At 38.5% G+C, this 16,355-nt stretch overlaps 1 protein-coding gene across 9 annotated transcripts in view; it reads left to right on the top strand.

Moving 5' to 3' along the window:
• ZNF438 (zinc finger protein 438) overlaps positions 1–11,763 on the top strand; it is a 54,933-nt gene extending 43,170 nt beyond the window's left edge. For 5 of the 9 annotated variants that reach the window (XM_052805582.1, XM_052805568.1, XM_052805559.1 and 2 more), the window contains 3 exons: positions 1,121–1,225; positions 5,946–7,809; positions 9,455–11,763. In XM_052805582.1, the coding sequence (XP_052661542.1) occupies positions 1,121–1,225; positions 5,946–7,809; positions 9,455–10,067 (2,582 nt within the window). In that variant the 3' untranslated portion in view covers positions 10,068–11,763. The remainder of the gene's footprint in view (positions 1–1,120; positions 1,226–5,945; positions 7,810–9,454) is intronic. The other 4 variants (XM_052805608.1, XM_052805598.1, XM_052805619.1 and 1 more) reach the window with 1 other exon arrangement.
• The last annotated feature ends 4,592 nt before the right edge of the window (positions 11,764–16,355 follow it).

The following is a 16,355-nucleotide window of genomic DNA, read 5'->3' as shown; positions in this document are numbered from 1 at the left end:
CCTGCATTTAATTCCCATATCCCACCTTGACTCTTTGGCCTAGACACTCTCCAAGTCTCATTTCTAGTTCTCTTGTCCTCTTCCTGCTTGCCCTGTATATATCCTAGTTTCTCTTCTACACTGTCAGCTCAGCAGTTAAGAGAGAAGGAGAGGCCATTTCCTTGTTCCAACTTGGGTGTTTGGACCTAAAGCTATAGTTTTAAGAAAAATCCAGCCCAGTCTGAAGCAGGAGTGCATTCAATAGAATGTAATCACTGCAAAAATTAGCTCCTTAAAGTATCTGTTGAACACATGCCAAGAGCTTTTAACTTTGCCAAATTTGGGCAGCTTTTCACAGACAAAAGAGACATTGCTGTGTCAAATACAAAGGTCTTCATCTAATGCACAGATGTGTTACTAGATTCTTCTTTTTTTTTTTTTTTTTTTTAAATGCAGTCATACCTTGGGATGGCTGGCATTTTCTCTTGAAATTAATTTTAGAAAATTATCCGAGGCAAATACCGAGAACAGAACATTCCACCCAAACAGTTTTTATTAGGCAAAGATAGAAACAACTGCAAATTAATTGTTATAATGTAAAGAGTTGAGCAGTTCTGATTTGTAGGCTTCATTACCAACCTTACTTTGTATAGCTGTGTGGCAAAACTAGTTTTGAACACGGAAGGCCAAATTCTATTTACTAGAATATCTGCAGTACCATTGATTTACGTGGGATTACAGAAAGTGTAAATCAGCGTAGAATTTAGCCCATGTATTTAAAAGCCTCACTAAAGCTACTGAACCTTCATTTTTTCTGAGTTTTTTGTTTTGGTGCTGTTGACTGTCTGCCATGACACTGAAGCTAAAGCATCCCATCTGTTTACCACATTAACCAGCTTTACTCAATTATTAAGCTATCACCTTGCATTTGGTGTGTAATATATTAGATTTTAAAACATTTTTTGAGGAGAGAAAAATGGCAAAGAGCAAGAAGCAGTAGCTTTCTTAATGCATTAACTGGAAGTTAATGTTTTATATTGTCATTTTATATTGTCTTTTTCTGGTTTTTGTTGGGTTTGGGGGTTGTTTGGGGTTGTTTTGTCCTGGGATCTATTTATAACTGACTGAAGCACTTTTGCAGGTGGTGTTTTTTTGCATGCTAATCCTGCAGAGAAACATTGTGTCCAACAAAGTATGCTGGGTCAGCAAAAACAAGAAACTTGTGCTGGAAAGACAGTATCCACAGGTACATAGCTTGTATGGAGATTTGGCAAAACGAATGATTAACTATTACTGACAGATATAAATCTAGTATTGTCTGTTAGAAAGTTATGCATTTTTTTCTTTCCCATAGAACAGATATTCTTCCTTTCGAAGCCAGCGAAAGACTCAGCAACATAAACGTGCATTTAATAAAGTAATTCATTAATCTTTTTCATCTGTATTCTGCCTTTCCCTTGAAAACAAGATGATCTTTTTGTGTTATTTTCTGTCAGTTGTCCAGTCATACACAAATTAAATACATACCTACATATGAGGTGGTTCTACAAGGATTATTTTAAAAATTAACGCTATTACACAGTGGTTTCTGGCATTTTGGTGTTTTATTTTAATGTTCAAAATAGATCAGATTAGTGGGGAAAATTAAATTTTTTCTGATGCTTTCTACAGTGTCTGAGTTCAGCAATCTTACGTGCTTTACATAGAGAGCAAACTGAAGGAGGTACAAAAAGAAGGCAGAACAGACTGGAGTAGACCAGACTTGAACGACGTAGGAAGGAAGGGGAACCATGAATGAACAGCAGCCCCATGGAAGGCTTTCTTTCCTCCAGAGGACTCTTCCCACGATGGCTGTATCAGAGACTTTGATGCATCATTGATATTTTTAGTTGGTGTATCACTGTCCAGTCCTATACAATTTTAAAGTTATTTAGAGGGGATGAAAGCTTATGACATCCTGCAAGTTTGAGTGATTTGATACTTGCAGGGACCAGCATGGTAACCATTAATCTTTTAATAGAGACTTTTAAAGTAAATGGATTGAATTGCATTTGATTTAACCTTGTGCTTAATTATTTAAAAGTGTCTGCCTGTTGCCCCAACTCCATGCCTGTTTGAAAGACTGAGAACACAGCAGTTAAAAATGAGCTTCCTGTCATTCAGATATTAAATCTAATGTTTTCATTCATTTCTTTTAATGAAAATTTTAGAGAAAGTATAAAAATTGTTGCCTTATAGTGGAGGACCTGTAGACTGACTTGTGGAAATAATGTTGTCTAAAATCAAGGGCCGTCCTCAAAAATGCCATTGCAGAGCCTCCCTTAAGTGAAAATTCCCCTTCTTAGATGCAAGACTTCATGGGTTTGCATAGGCATGAAGGCTTTTCCTCAGGTCACAACTGACGAGTCAAAAAGAGTCCTTTGACTTGGAGACAGAAATAATTTGGAAGAAGGCGTGGAATAGAAGTGCAATGTCCCTGAAAGATGCATATTAAGTTTCCCAGTGGCCTTCTGGTAGCCAGACAGCCAGAGTGTATTCAAGTCCTTCAGTGTCAGAGTAGTAAAGACATGAATTACTGTGGTGATCTCTGTGTGCAAAGGCAATTGTTGAAACTTTTGCCAAGTATAAATGGGAAAAATAGTTTTGGTCACTGGTGATACTTGCATACTCTAGGTGGGGGTCAGTAGGACCTCCGGTCTGTGAATTGACTGGTTGCTTTTTCCTGAACCAAGATGCTAAATAGTCTTCCACCAGTTCTTCCAATTAGCTTTCCCAGTCCACAAGCAAAATCTTGACGGAGTCCAAAGGACCATCAGACAGCTAGTCTGCGTCTAGCCCATCTCTATATTTAGAAACTGGCTAAGCTGCTTAACGACAGCAATTATTTTGGATGGAGGGAAATACAGAGTTGAGTATCCTTTGCTTACTAGAGGCATTGCAATTAATATTTCTGCACTAAACTGCCTAATGTAAACTTGGGGAAAAAAAAGAAAGTTGTACTGAAGACTGATACCAAACATAGCTTGCCTGGAAGATGTATTTACGATAAAATTACGCTAGTTAGAAAAAAAGCATTTGTATAAAAATCCCTTCTCAAACAGTTATATCAATGCTTAGAATTGTGTTAACTATGTAAGAATAATATTGATCTAAATGGACCTTGTTTCAAAGAGCACTGTGTGGTTAATATTCATGAAGGTCTTGGCTTCTAGAATGATACTTTCTGGTGGAGTGCTGAGAAAATATGTGGAGAGACTTTCTTTTAACAAAAAGTGGGATTACTGCCTAATTTTGCAATAGGCAGGTCAGTGTATTTGAGAAGCATATGCTTATTTTTAAAGCTAGTGTCATGCATTATTTCTACAAATATTTCCTCCTAAACTCAAATTAACCTTTCTTTTGTGGTGCTTTGGCTGCCATTTCTGCACTTTTGTGGAGGTGGCATGTCCATAGCAAAACTTCCGTCTTTTCCTGAACTCACATCATTTGCTACCATTGGTTAGAGAGCAGGTGCCTTACAACTTGGAGTGTAATTTAGCACAGGTAGCAGTCTGCTGAAGTGTTGGCTTTCCTAAAAAGTTTCTGCAAATCAATGAATGAGATTTTGAAATAAAGAGAGAGGTACAAGCCAAACGTGAGAGAAAATGGAAACTGCTTTGTGTTGAACATTGTGGCAAGCTGAATAACTGCTGATTTGGAAGAAGTCTTTAACATCAGTATATGGCAAGCATAAGCTGGAAAAATAAGAGCAGACTCTGTCCCCTAAAGGAAAAATACACTTGTTCTGTCATCTACTGTATTTAAGCTGTACAGTTTGACCTGTAACTAGCATTGAAGTTCAGGGCTAGTTTGGTTAATGATTACAATACTTTACATCATTTTATTGTACTTCTCAGAAGCTCTTAAAAGTGTTTCCTCAAAACCAGCAACAAAAACATAACCCTGCAGGAAACAAAAAATAATCTGAGTATTATTAGCGATCTTAACAGTTGAAAAGATAAAGGTTTCTATATGTTTAGTGATTGTAGATTGTCGAAAAAGGAAGTTCTTAGTGAGAAATAGTACATGCTTCTAGCTTTTGGAGAATAAAAAAGGCTGTAGGGAAACAGAATTTTAAACTTAACCATGTTTCTGCTTTTTCCAGGTTGCACAAACTCTGTAGGCCTTGACTTAACCCTGTGTAAAGGGATCTCTATATTTGTGCAGGATTTCCATATGTACAGTCGTCCAGTCTGCACAGAATATCTAGAAATTCTGGACATCTCTACAGACATTGAGCAGAAAGAAAGTTATGGTAGCACCCAGTAGTTTCACTTAATTGGAGGATCAAGAAGGTGCATAGTAGACTTGGGGTTTGATGCTGTAGATGGCAATAAAAGGATCAAAGGCTTATGCCCTGCATAGTTATTACTCCATGAACCTGCTGTAGGTCAAAGAGTTTTGAGAAGCATCAGACCTACTATGTATGAACTGTACAGTTTATACGTGATTGCCCAGTGAATCTAGCATGTCCTGAAGGCAGTGGATTTACTGCACATGTGCATACCATGAGTATGCACGTATATCTGTCCAGGAGTTCCGGTCATGAAATATGATAGCTCTGTAACTTACAGTGCATGTTACAAAGTATGTGATATCTGAAAAGAACACCCAGGGTTAAGATAAACTTACTGGAGTTTCCAGTGTTGGTAGTGATTCACAGTTACCTCTTTAAGTCCATAACAATGTATAAATGTATTGGTAATACAAGGCTTTAAAATGGTAAGGAATGGAAACTTCCCTATGGAATTACCTTACTGCGATAGTTAAAGATCCCAGCATTTACTCTTATATATTCTATTCAGATGTGATTTCCCTCTCAAATTTTTCTTACATTTTTGCCTTCCCAAATTGCCTTTCTGCTTGGGATCTTTGTAGTTGAATTTTCAGTGGTTGAGATTGTTGGGAATTTTTAATTCTTTTTCAGGAAACCTATCCCAGTTTTTGAGAACTGGGAGTATCGGTAGTTGGTTTGGGAGTGGGTAATGAGGCTGTTATATGAAATGGTAGTGGTACAATTAACTATACATCAAATCCCTTTTTATGGAGTGTCTGAAAGGTCAGCATATATCTCTGCTGCTCAATGCAGATTATATTTTACACATTTTACCCTTTTATTTTTTTTACTTAATTATCCTCACATTCTTCTTTACTAAAAATGTTTGTGACATTTACCAACACAAGTAGAAACAGGCAGGAACTGTGATATAACCTTCATAAATTGCATCTTTCAAGAAGATATTTGAATAACTTACTACAGTAGTTCTGTTGTGGATTAAAGGCACATAAGTAATACGTGTGATTGGGTATTTAACAATGGTACATCTTCTGTCAAGTCCTCTTTGATTTTATTACGCATTATTGGCATGTTTTATAGCAGTAATTTTTTTAAGACTTCATCTGGTAAGCTTTGGTCTGTATCTCATAAAACCCACAAATTCTAAATGTTACAGAAACTCTGAAAGATAGCATGACTCTGGTTGAGAGATATGATCAGAGTAGGTGCTCAGAAGAGTTCTGCATCATGGAGTTTAAATCCTGTCCTTGTTACTTCTTCCAGCTGAATATTGCCAGCATGCTAGTGCAGCTTTTGCAGGGCAGAAGAGGCTTATAAGTGTGTTTGCTCTGAAATGCCATGTAGTTTCTAACCTAGAATGAAACATTCATTTATGATTAGCGTAAGGGAGGGCGAGGGGCGGGGCATTGCATATCTATATTCAAGCACGTTGCTTCAGGGAGTATTTTTGTTTTGTCCATGAAACTTTTGCAACTCTAAACTTAATTTAGTGGTCATTTAAATACCCAAATATTTTTAGTAAGTTTGTGTATAATAGTATCCTTTGTAAGGATTTTTATTTTTAATACAGTAATTTGTTAGAAAGAAATACTATATATTGTATTACATCTTTGTTATGTTATTATTACAGATAAACACAAATCCCCTTCAGATATAATACGAAGTTTTCAGAAGAAAAGTCAGCTTAGGACCATTGCTCCAAAAGTGGTACCAAAAATGTTAACATCTGGAGTGGTTTCTTGTCTTCAGTCATCTTTACCTGAGCAAAATACACCAATTTCAGCTGCAGGTTCTAAACCGCTGGTGGTACCAACTCAAAACTATGCTGTCATGCAGGTGGCTGGTCATGAGGGGACTTTTTCTCTGTTGGCCTTGCCATATGTTGCCCCTGCCCTAACGCAGCAAGTCCAGCAGTCAAATGTGGCCCCTTCTGAAAACCTAAAGCTGCCTATCCCTAGGTACCAATCTGTAAGAAATAAATTGCTGGGTGACAAAAAACTGGCACAAATCTCTGTTTCGGGTACACATAACAAGATTCCTACCAAAGCATTGATCTCATCACAGACTTCCCCCGTGACTACTTTAACTGAAGACTGTCCCGAAACTCATTCTAGTTCAGATTCAACTGAGCAAGTGATGCTAACAGACCGTGACTCAGCTGAAATTACGGTTGCCGCATTAGTAAATAAAAGCAATTGTGTGGAATCTGGATGTCCTTTAGTGAACAAAACTGAAATTGCTAACGGTAATGTTTCTGGACCATCTGTAGTTAAAGACTCTTTATCCAAGCGGGCAAGTACAATTAATCCCATGAAACTAAATCTACGCTCTGTGAAGACAGCATCTGAAACCACAAGAGAGTCATTCATAACGTCTGAGAAACTGAAGGAAAAACCCACGAATTCTGCAAATTCTGTTGCTGTCCTGTCACCAGCAGTTTTTGGCAGTACAGTACAGATGACTCCATTGGCACCAAAAGGAAAACTTCCTATTTTGCCTTACTCGAGGATGAAAAATTCAGTGTTCTGTAAATTTAAGCAGAATACTAATGTTACAGATGTATCTGGTCCTTCACTAAGATCTGAGTGTGAAAAAATACCATCTTTGGCGAAAACCTTTCATGTTCCTACTAAAGCATCTGATAAGCGATTAGCTGTATCATTTATACAAGTCCCCAAACAAACCATTCGAGAAAGTACCTTCTCTCCATCCAATAAAGTGGATGTCGACAGTCTTAAAAAATTGAACAGTGCAGCCTCTAAAAGAAGAGGCAGGAAGAGAAGAGCCCCAGATGATTTATTGGCTTTTCAGACCAAGCGAAGGAAATGCATCATTAATAAGTTTAGAGAAGGAAGAGAGAGGGTGAAAGTTGATCTTCAGCCACCTGAAGACAAAAAAGCAGAGGCAGTGAAAAAATACCGTAGTATTAGGCCAAAGCCAGTGGTAGTTGTGCAGGCTTTTGCACCACTGACTGCTGCAGCAATAGTAGAGACACCGTCTCCTGAGCAATTAGACCAAGATATTGTTTTAAATAGTTCATTTCCTAATAAATATTTAAGTTACAAGCAGAGTGATGCTACATCAGTTAAATCAAGTGATGTAAGTAGAAGTGCATCTTCAGCTGTACCTAAGCCATCACATAAATGTCATGTTTGTAACCATATCTTCCAGTTTAAACATCATCTTCAGGACCACATGAACACACATACAAACAAACGGCCTTACAGTTGTCGAATTTGCCGGAAAGCATATATTCATTCTGGAAGCCTGAGCACGCATATGAAACTTCACCACAACGAAGGCAAACCCAAAAAGCTTGTGTGCTGTGAATTCTGTGCTAAAGTTTTTGGCCATGCAAAAGTGTATTTTGGCCACCTCAGAGAAGTGCACAGGGTTGTTATCAGCACAGAGCCCTCTAGTAGCGAGCAACAGCTGCAAGATGCTTTAAAGAAGAGAGATACGAATATAAAAGAGGCAGAAGAAGCAACAGAGAGGTGAGTGTTTTCACTGATTAAATGCTAATGAAAATGGGATTTCAGGTTGTCTGTGGAAATTCGTAAACATCACCGTTACGGTAATTGTTGCTTTCCCCCCCCTCCAAGTGAGATTCCTAATGGTTTAAATATTTTGTTAAGGAATCTAGTCAATCCGTTATTAGACCATCCAGCACATTTTAGCTGATTTATTGAATATAAATTATTACTGACACTTGAATATCCAAGGTAATTTTGCATATATTCTACTAATACCCATTATGCTGCCAGTGGAGCTATTTTGGTCAGTTCATTTCTTACAGCTAACGCTTTTTCTGTTAATCCACACTGTCTTCTGTGTCCTACCCATTTGGGGGTTTTCCCCAGAAGATAAGTGAACGAACTGCAATAAGTGAAAAGCAATTCATATTTCAGTATTAGCTCGCAGTTTATTTACCCTATTAAATATCATTATCCCATTTCCTTCTCTGGAGTGCTGTGAGCTAGTCCATCTTGTGTGTTGATTACTGCTGCTTTTGCGATCACTTAGCCAAGTAGAAAAGTTAACATTTACCATATTAAGATGGATAGAACATTGTTTTAACTTTGCATTATGATTTTAAGATGAAATTTCTTGACACAGTATAAATGTTGGCTTTTTTGTTTGTTCCACTGTTCATTTACTTTCACAGAAGTATGCTTTATTAAGCTCAGGGCTTTAACCTGATGCCTCACTATGACACTACAGTTCAGTTTTACACCTTTTGCTTTGCATAGCTCCATTCTCTGGGGCATCAGAAATTTTTAAGGTATTGAACCTAAGAAACAGCAGTGCTTTTCTTTCAGCCTCATTAGCCATTCTACAATGAATCATTCCGTTTACCTGTTTTGTTGGGTAATCTCTCTAATGTGTATAGATACGCAGTATTACGTGGTCCTTTTCATAGACATTGTGAGAAGGTTTCTGTGGAGATTTTCTTTTGATTGGCTTAACTTAAACCAAGGACTTGGTATCTCTGTGTGTATCAGTTTCCTTTATACTGCAGAGCTGTCCTAAATCAATGAGAGGGGCTGTCCAATTGTAAATTAGGTTTTTAAACTTTTAAAAACTGTGTTACAAACTTTGGGGCTGGGGGGGGGGAAGAAACTTTGAAGTTTCATTGTTTCCATCTTGGAGTGGGAGGTGGGACATGTGGTTTTGCCTTAAATTGACCTTAGATCACTCTGTAAACAAGTTATTTTCTCTTAGTAGTATGCTACAGGTAATATTCATTTTCACTTTTCTAGCACAGAGCTAGAAGTATTTGGATTGCCCTCACTAAATCAGGAACTTAAAAAAATGTTATTAGCCTTTTATTGAAAGTTTAGCGTTGTTAAAAGATTATTTCTACCAAGGCTAATTTTGGAGGCAATTCTTAAACTCAGCAGTGTTGAACAACATTTGGTTTCAGTTGTTTGCGAAGCAGCCTTATTATTATTTTATTTCTCTTTTTTTTTTTTCCTGTTCCAAATAAATTAGATACTGTAGCAACAGTGCCTGTTTTTAATTAAAAGAATGTTTCATGAATGTTATCTCTTCTTGGAACTTACAAGGACAGAAACTGCCATCTCTGTCATGTTCTGTGCATGGCTAATACTGAAATAGTCTATTTCCTTTTTTTAACAGGGGAAATAAGTGCAATTTTGAGGACCTATTCCATAACCCAGGAGAAGTCAAATTACAGATCAAATGTGGTCGATGCCAGTTTATTGCACAGTCTTTTGGTGAAATGAAGTTTCACTTATTGTGCTCTCATGGAGAAGAGATCCAGGGAAGAGTAAAGGAAGGGGTTTTGCAAGGAAATAGAGGAGCTAAGGGGGAACTGATCAAACATGCAACCCACTTCTGGAAACAGTGCAATGAGAGAAGACATTTAGCAAAATGCAGTGCCCATGAGGAGGAGTTTTATACTTTTCCAAAACTGAAAAGACAGATATACTTTCACCATCAAAATAATGTCGATATGTTATCTAAAAATGAACTAACTCAGTCAGGAAGTGGTGAAGCAGCCAAGGAGATGCAAAATGTAGGTTTTGGTACACAAAGCAAAATAATAGAAATTTGGTCTAAAGCGGGATATAACTGCATTTTGTGCAAACAGTTATTTGGAAGAAAAGAGGATCTTTGTAATCATTGGCAGAGTCGTCATAACTGTGAAGACCCTTCCACTTTATGGACAATTTTTAGTTTGTTATCAAAACAAGGAATTATTGAACTTCCTAGTAAAGGTGAATATTGAAGCTCAATTCTACAATGCTATGAAAAACATCAACTACCTTACTAAATTGTTTATGATTTTCTGCTGTGTTGCTAAACTAACTCAAGAGATGTGTCACTTCAGAGGTTTGTTTGGTGGGTTTGTTGTTTTGTTTTGTTTTGTTTTTTTTAAGTTATGCTAACCTTTATTTTGTTGAATAGAAAAATGTATTTATCCAGTATCATTCCTGATGGGTACATGCAAGCCGATCACTGTACTTAAAATTCATGCTTAAGGAACTTAGCAGCAGCAAATACTCAATACTAATGGTTAACATCAAGGAAAAAGATTTTCAAGTTAAACTATACTATACACACAGAAATAAATCAGTTTATATGAAGGAATCTCAATCTTGAATGAAATGACAAACCAGACTGGAAGTGTAATTTCAGTCCCAGCTGTGCTTCCAGATTTTATGGTAAATAAATATTTCCATGCACTTCTCTGGATCATTTGAATGTGCATACATTCAGCCAGCATTCAGGAGCTTTATAATCTGTAATTTAAGAGCTTTTAATTCTTGTTTTCTTGATTCCAGTGTCTTCAACCATGTTCATTGCTTGCAGGTTTGTATTGACAGGTCTTTTAGGTGTTATATTCTGTCCTGGGAACAGCAAGGATCTTTGGATTTTAAAAGTGAAAAATCTACGTGTATGGGTTTTTTGCCTGTAGCTCTTTGGGTTGAAGACGAGTTAGTTGCCATCCATGAAGATGGAACCCTCAAAGCTTGACTGCTTTATGAAAAAAACCAAGTTTGTTTTAAAAATAGTAATCTGAGTTGGTTACTCCTGGGAAGTTTGACATTCTGCAATAGTCTGCATGTTTCACAGTGAACTTTTTAGTATATCCCTTGCACCTCCTGTGACAGCAGCACTACTGCTGCCAATACCGTCAGCACTCTGCCTTTAACACTCTAGGTGTATAGCTTTTGTACCTCTGCAGTTGACCCAGTCTGTGGCTTTAAAGGGAAATTGTTCCTTGACTTCTAAGTCTATGGTGCAGGTAATGAGGTTTTTTCACTTGTGTTGCCAGATTTACTGTACTAGAGGAATTGCATGCAGCACCTTAACCTTCCAATATCAGGAGCTAGTAACAGTTACCTGGTGCAAAGCTGTAGCAGCCTGTAGTGCAGGAGTAGTGCATTCTGTGTCCCCCTGCTACAGAGCAGGCATGGTAGGTGACCGTTGCAGCACATATCCAAGGGGGCAAGTCAGTTCAGGCTGTAAGGAGATGGAGTTCTGGAGCTCAGTTTTGATGAAAAGGTCATTGAAGCCATTGAATCTCATTTGAAACTGGTGTTTAAACTGCTGTTATTTAAAGCCTTATGTACCTCTGAATTATTTTGGGAGCAATAATGGAGACAGTGTAAGAAATCACTGTATCACTGTTCAACAGAAGTCAGAGCACATCAGAGGGCAAACTGAAAAATGTACAGTCTCTACAGTACTACTCTATTCATTTCTTCTTGTGGTCAAACTGTAATTGAGGGATTGCAATGATAAGAGTCATTCCTAAAATGTCCTGGGTCGCCTCTTACTGTTTTGCAAAAATTGTGGTGATGAGAACATGAGAAGAGATCTAAAAGTATTGGGTTTTCTGAGTGGCATTCCAGAAGCTGTTGCAATATTTTGTGTATGTGTTTTGTTTTTAAACAGTAAAGGCAATTTTGATGAGGTAATAGTTTTGAGTGTAATTTCTTGTTCTGTGGTGCTTTGCCCTGGAGTTGACCTATAAGACTGGAGCCAGGAAAAATAAAAGACAAAAGGAAAATGCTCATAGAACTGTACAGGTGCTTGGTAAGGTGGAAGAATCCCTGTGGGTTTTCAAAACTTCCTTCCTACTATCTGTTGCTATAAATACATATTTGTGGTTGTTTCTTTGCTTTTGTATATTACTTTTGTATGCTGAACTACTTCAAAAATACTACTTGTTCTTATTCTTGACACACCCATCTTTTAATGCATACAATATATTCATATTTATTTTCATTGGGTAGATGGAAGAGAATGTATGGTGTATTTGGAAAGGAATAGCTAATTTTAAAGTCAGTGTTTCATGTCAAACTGAGGCTATATAACTTAGGAGAGTGTGCTTGCATTTAGAAGCGTTTTTTCCCCCCCAACTTAATCCTTTGACTTTCAAAATCAAACAGGTTGGTGTTTTCCCCGAAACAGAAATGTGAGAACAATCCCTCCTTCACATAGTTACAATATATCAAAGGGAAGTTCATTCCCAGCATAAAGCATGCATTTTAAGAGCTGGGCAAAAAACTTTAAAAAGGTTTGATCATGTTCATTATGTAGAATGGACATTAAATCACCTTTCCTTGCAAAATCACCCATCCCTTGGTATAGTTTAAAATGAGCTGAAAAGAATGCAGCTCTGAGACAGAGTCCCTCCTGTTCAGGAACAGCACCAATGATGGCAGAGTTGTCCTTCATAAATGTTTTCAAAAAGTGTTTGTTAAAAATGGTGGTGCATCAGAGCCAGTAATGTAGATGAGGTTTTGGTGGTGCTTATCAGGCAAGAAGAGTTGCTCCCTTTCATTTCATGTAAAAGGAGGGGGAGGTGCAAAGATGATGGGAGGAAGGAGGTTTGGAATAAGGGAGTGGGTCGCATTTTTCTTTTAAATGGAAATTTTCATGTACAGTCTTTCCATCATATTTTTGTGCTTCTCTCCCTTTCTCTAGTCCAGGCCAAATGGGTAAAGGGGTCTCAGCTTTCAGCAATTTAAAGCCTGAAAACATGTTTTAAAGCATGGTTCTAAGCCACTTCTCAGTGTCCTCATAAATGTTTAAAATTAGAAGCCTTTTTTTCTGAGCCTGAAAGCATTCTTATGTTTCAGGCTATTATGATTAAGGTAGATTATGAAAGGTTGGGATTTTTGAAAATAGCTTTGCATTAAATACAGATGTGTCCTTTGTTTAAAATGTGTTTGTTTTGCATTTGTGTTCATTTTGATAACGTGGAGGTACGACGTGAGACTTATTTACAGCAACATTAAATAGTGCATGTTTGCTGTTCGGTGAACGGGTTGTTATGAATGCAGTTTGCTGTTTACCTTGAAGCTGGACAAGTTAACATCTGGTTTTGCACATAAATTATATTTTTAAATCGTTAGAACGAATGTTATTGTTTTTGTAGCTGTAGTTTTGTTCCCCTCTGATTTTTCATTAAATCTCTGTTTCAGCTTCACTGTTCAACTTTAAAGCTGTTCCTCACATGGAAAGTTGTTTCTTCATCATCACGCCATAAATAATCAAAGCTGGAGAAGTTCCATCACTTCTCTGGCTTGCAGAGTATTGCCCTTCTCCAGCTGCAGAGCTACAGTTTCCTATGGCTAACTTGACATAGTTGCTGGCAGTAAATGTTTTACTTCATTTATTTATTAGAATTTAGATCTCTGCTGTTTAGTTCCATCAGAATTTCTGTCATACCTCATTAGATACTTATTTTATCTACTATTCACTAAGCTCTTTAGAGAAAGTGTCATAAGAAGGATGAACAGGTATTTAAGAGAGCAGATTTCAACCCTAACTTTGTGCAGATGATGCTGACGTTTGAGAACCACCAGCTTATCTAGGCTCAGCCATGTAGCGTATTATATTTCTACAACACATCCACCTACATGCGCATCTATTTTGGAACGAAATGTATACTTCAAATTCAGCTGTCAGTTATTATTATCAAACCTGTACAATGTGGGTTTGTGATTATTATGCATAAAGATTAAAATGCTATTAACTGTAGTAGGTTTACTTGTCAAATTCCTTATAGCTCTGAAAAATGAAAATCTCTGCGTGCTATGACACAGAAAAAATGTGGTCTCATGAAGAAAATTCCGATGGCTTAAAGGCTGTCCTCATTTCAGTGTGTGCTTTTATAGCTGATCTGTCACATTGTAGGATTTTCTCCATGTTTTATTAAATTGCCATATTTTTTCTTGGTTGGGAGTACTGAAGAAGACCTGAGCCTGCAAGCAAGTTTCAGGAAAAAATGTGTTTACTTCCTTTCTCTGTACAGGCAGACATGTCCATGGAATCAAAATAGTCTTGGTGGCATTACATACACATGCACAATGAGGGGCAATGTGCAAGATTTGGGCTTCAGTGTATGTATGACTTTATGTGGCTGACCGTTCTGCAGTTCCAAAGTGGAAACTGCAAATTTGAGTGTAAAAATAACTTGGTTTTCAGACTTGAGTGAATTTCTAATACCTTATTGACAAACCTTCAAGAAATCCTAAAAATGACAGTAGCATACTTAGAATCATAGAATCATTTCGGTTGGAAAAGACCTTCAAGATCATCGAGTCCAACCATTAACCATGCCCCCTAAACCATGCCCTGGAGTACCCTGTCCACTCGCTTTTTGAATACCTCCAGGGATGGTGACTCAACCACTTCCCTGGGCAGCCCATTCCAATGTTTGACAACCCTCTCAGTAAAAAAATTTTTCCTAATATCTAACCTAAATCTCCCTTGCCTCAACTTGAGGCCATTTCCTCTTGTCCTATCTCCAGCCACCTGACAGAAGAGACCAACACCCACCTCACTACAACCCCCTTTCAGGTAGTTGTAGAGAGCGATAAGGTCTCCCCTCAGCCTCCTCTTTTCTAGACTGAACAACCCCAGATCCCTCAGCCGCTCCTCATAAGACTTGTGCTCAAGGCCCCTCACCAACTTGGTTGCCCTTCTCTGGACACGCTCCAGCAGCTCAATGTCTTTCCTGTAGTGAGGGGCCCAAAACTGAACACAGGACTCGAGGTGCGGCCTCACCAGTGCCGAGTACAGGGGAACAACCACCTCCCTGTTCCTGCTGGCCACACTATTGCTGATGCAGGCCAGGATGCTGTTGGCCTTCTTGGCCACCTGGGCACACTGCTGGCTCGTATTCAGCCGGCTGTCAACCAGCACGCCCGGGTCTTTCTCTGCCGGGCAGCTTTCCAGCCACTCTTCCCCAAGCCTGTAGCGCTGCATGGGGTTGCCGTGACCGAAGTGCAGGACCCGGCACTTGGCCGTGTTAAACTTCATACAATTGGCCTCAGCCCATCGATCCAGCCTGTCCAGATCTCTCTGTAGAGCCTCCCTACCCTCAAGCAGATCGATCCTGCCTCCCAACTTGGTGTCGTCTGCAAACTTGCTGAGGGTGCACTCAATCCCCTCATCCAAATCATCAATAAAGATATTAAACAGAACAGGGCCCATACTTCTCTACTTGTGCTTTGTTTGACAATTTTATTGACGTAGTACTACCAGCAGTGTTCTGGAATATGGTAGGTCTGGTGCTGTCGAGTACAAAGGAAGCTTTCTCCCTTCCATTTTTTCTCACGTTTTATTGACTTTTCCCTCTAAGCATTAGAAATGATGGGATGAACTATGATATCTGTTGCTGACAAATCCAGAAACATTATTCTGAATTTATTTTGCAGAAACTTCCATTTTTAATCTAGAATAACAGATGTAATCAGTGAAAAGAAAAGTCCACTGGAGAGAGATACGTAAGCAAACTGTCCCATATGTGGATTTCTCTGCACAATTACACTGCTGTAGATGAAATTCATAGATGATATATCTTCTACTGGTAGGTACAAACAGTTTGTTCTTATCCAGAGTTATTTAGAGTGACCAAGGGAAGTAAGAATGAAAAAATGTCCATACCTTCTCTTTGACTTGAATTTTGTTAAATATTTCTACTGTTGTGCCAGTCCAGATCATGGTCTAAGGCATGTGGATACTCAAACACTTTCTAGGGGACTTACAGCATAATTCAGTGGAGGAAAGGCGAAGAAATATGCAGAGGAAGTAGTGATGATGAAGGATGGCACAATGTATTGAACATAAGGTCAAGCTTCAGTATGACTAGTGTTTGATGGTCTGTATAGGTGGAAGCATCCTGTAGCCTTAGTCTGAGCTTCTCCCTTCCATCCCCCGTGGTTACATGGTTCCAGTGTCTGCTCCCACTGGAGGTACATCCATCTGGAGCACCCTCAGCTTTCTGGGGCACGAGCTCTTCCAAATGGCATAGCTGACTTGGTGAATGTCCTGTTCTTTTGGTGTCTTAGTTACACGCTTGTCATTAGGTGAGCCACGTGCTGGCTGCTGAGACCAGCTGCTGCCAGATGTGAAATTTGGTCTTTCAGTTTTCTGAGGAAAGCATCTTTTAGCTTTAGTCCATAAAGGTGAAATCAAATGCTGCACCTGTACTTAGCAAAATAGGAAAACGGCTCACTTGGTTTCCTGCAGATACAACGCTGATAAGGAGTAGGAA

This window comes from Harpia harpyja, chromosome 1 (assembly GCF_026419915.1).
Source record: "Harpia harpyja isolate bHarHar1 chromosome 1, bHarHar1 primary haplotype, whole genome shotgun sequence".
Taxonomy (NCBI): domain Eukaryota; kingdom Metazoa; phylum Chordata; class Aves; order Accipitriformes; family Accipitridae; genus Harpia; species Harpia harpyja.
This window is presented reverse-complemented; position numbering and strand designations above follow the sequence as displayed.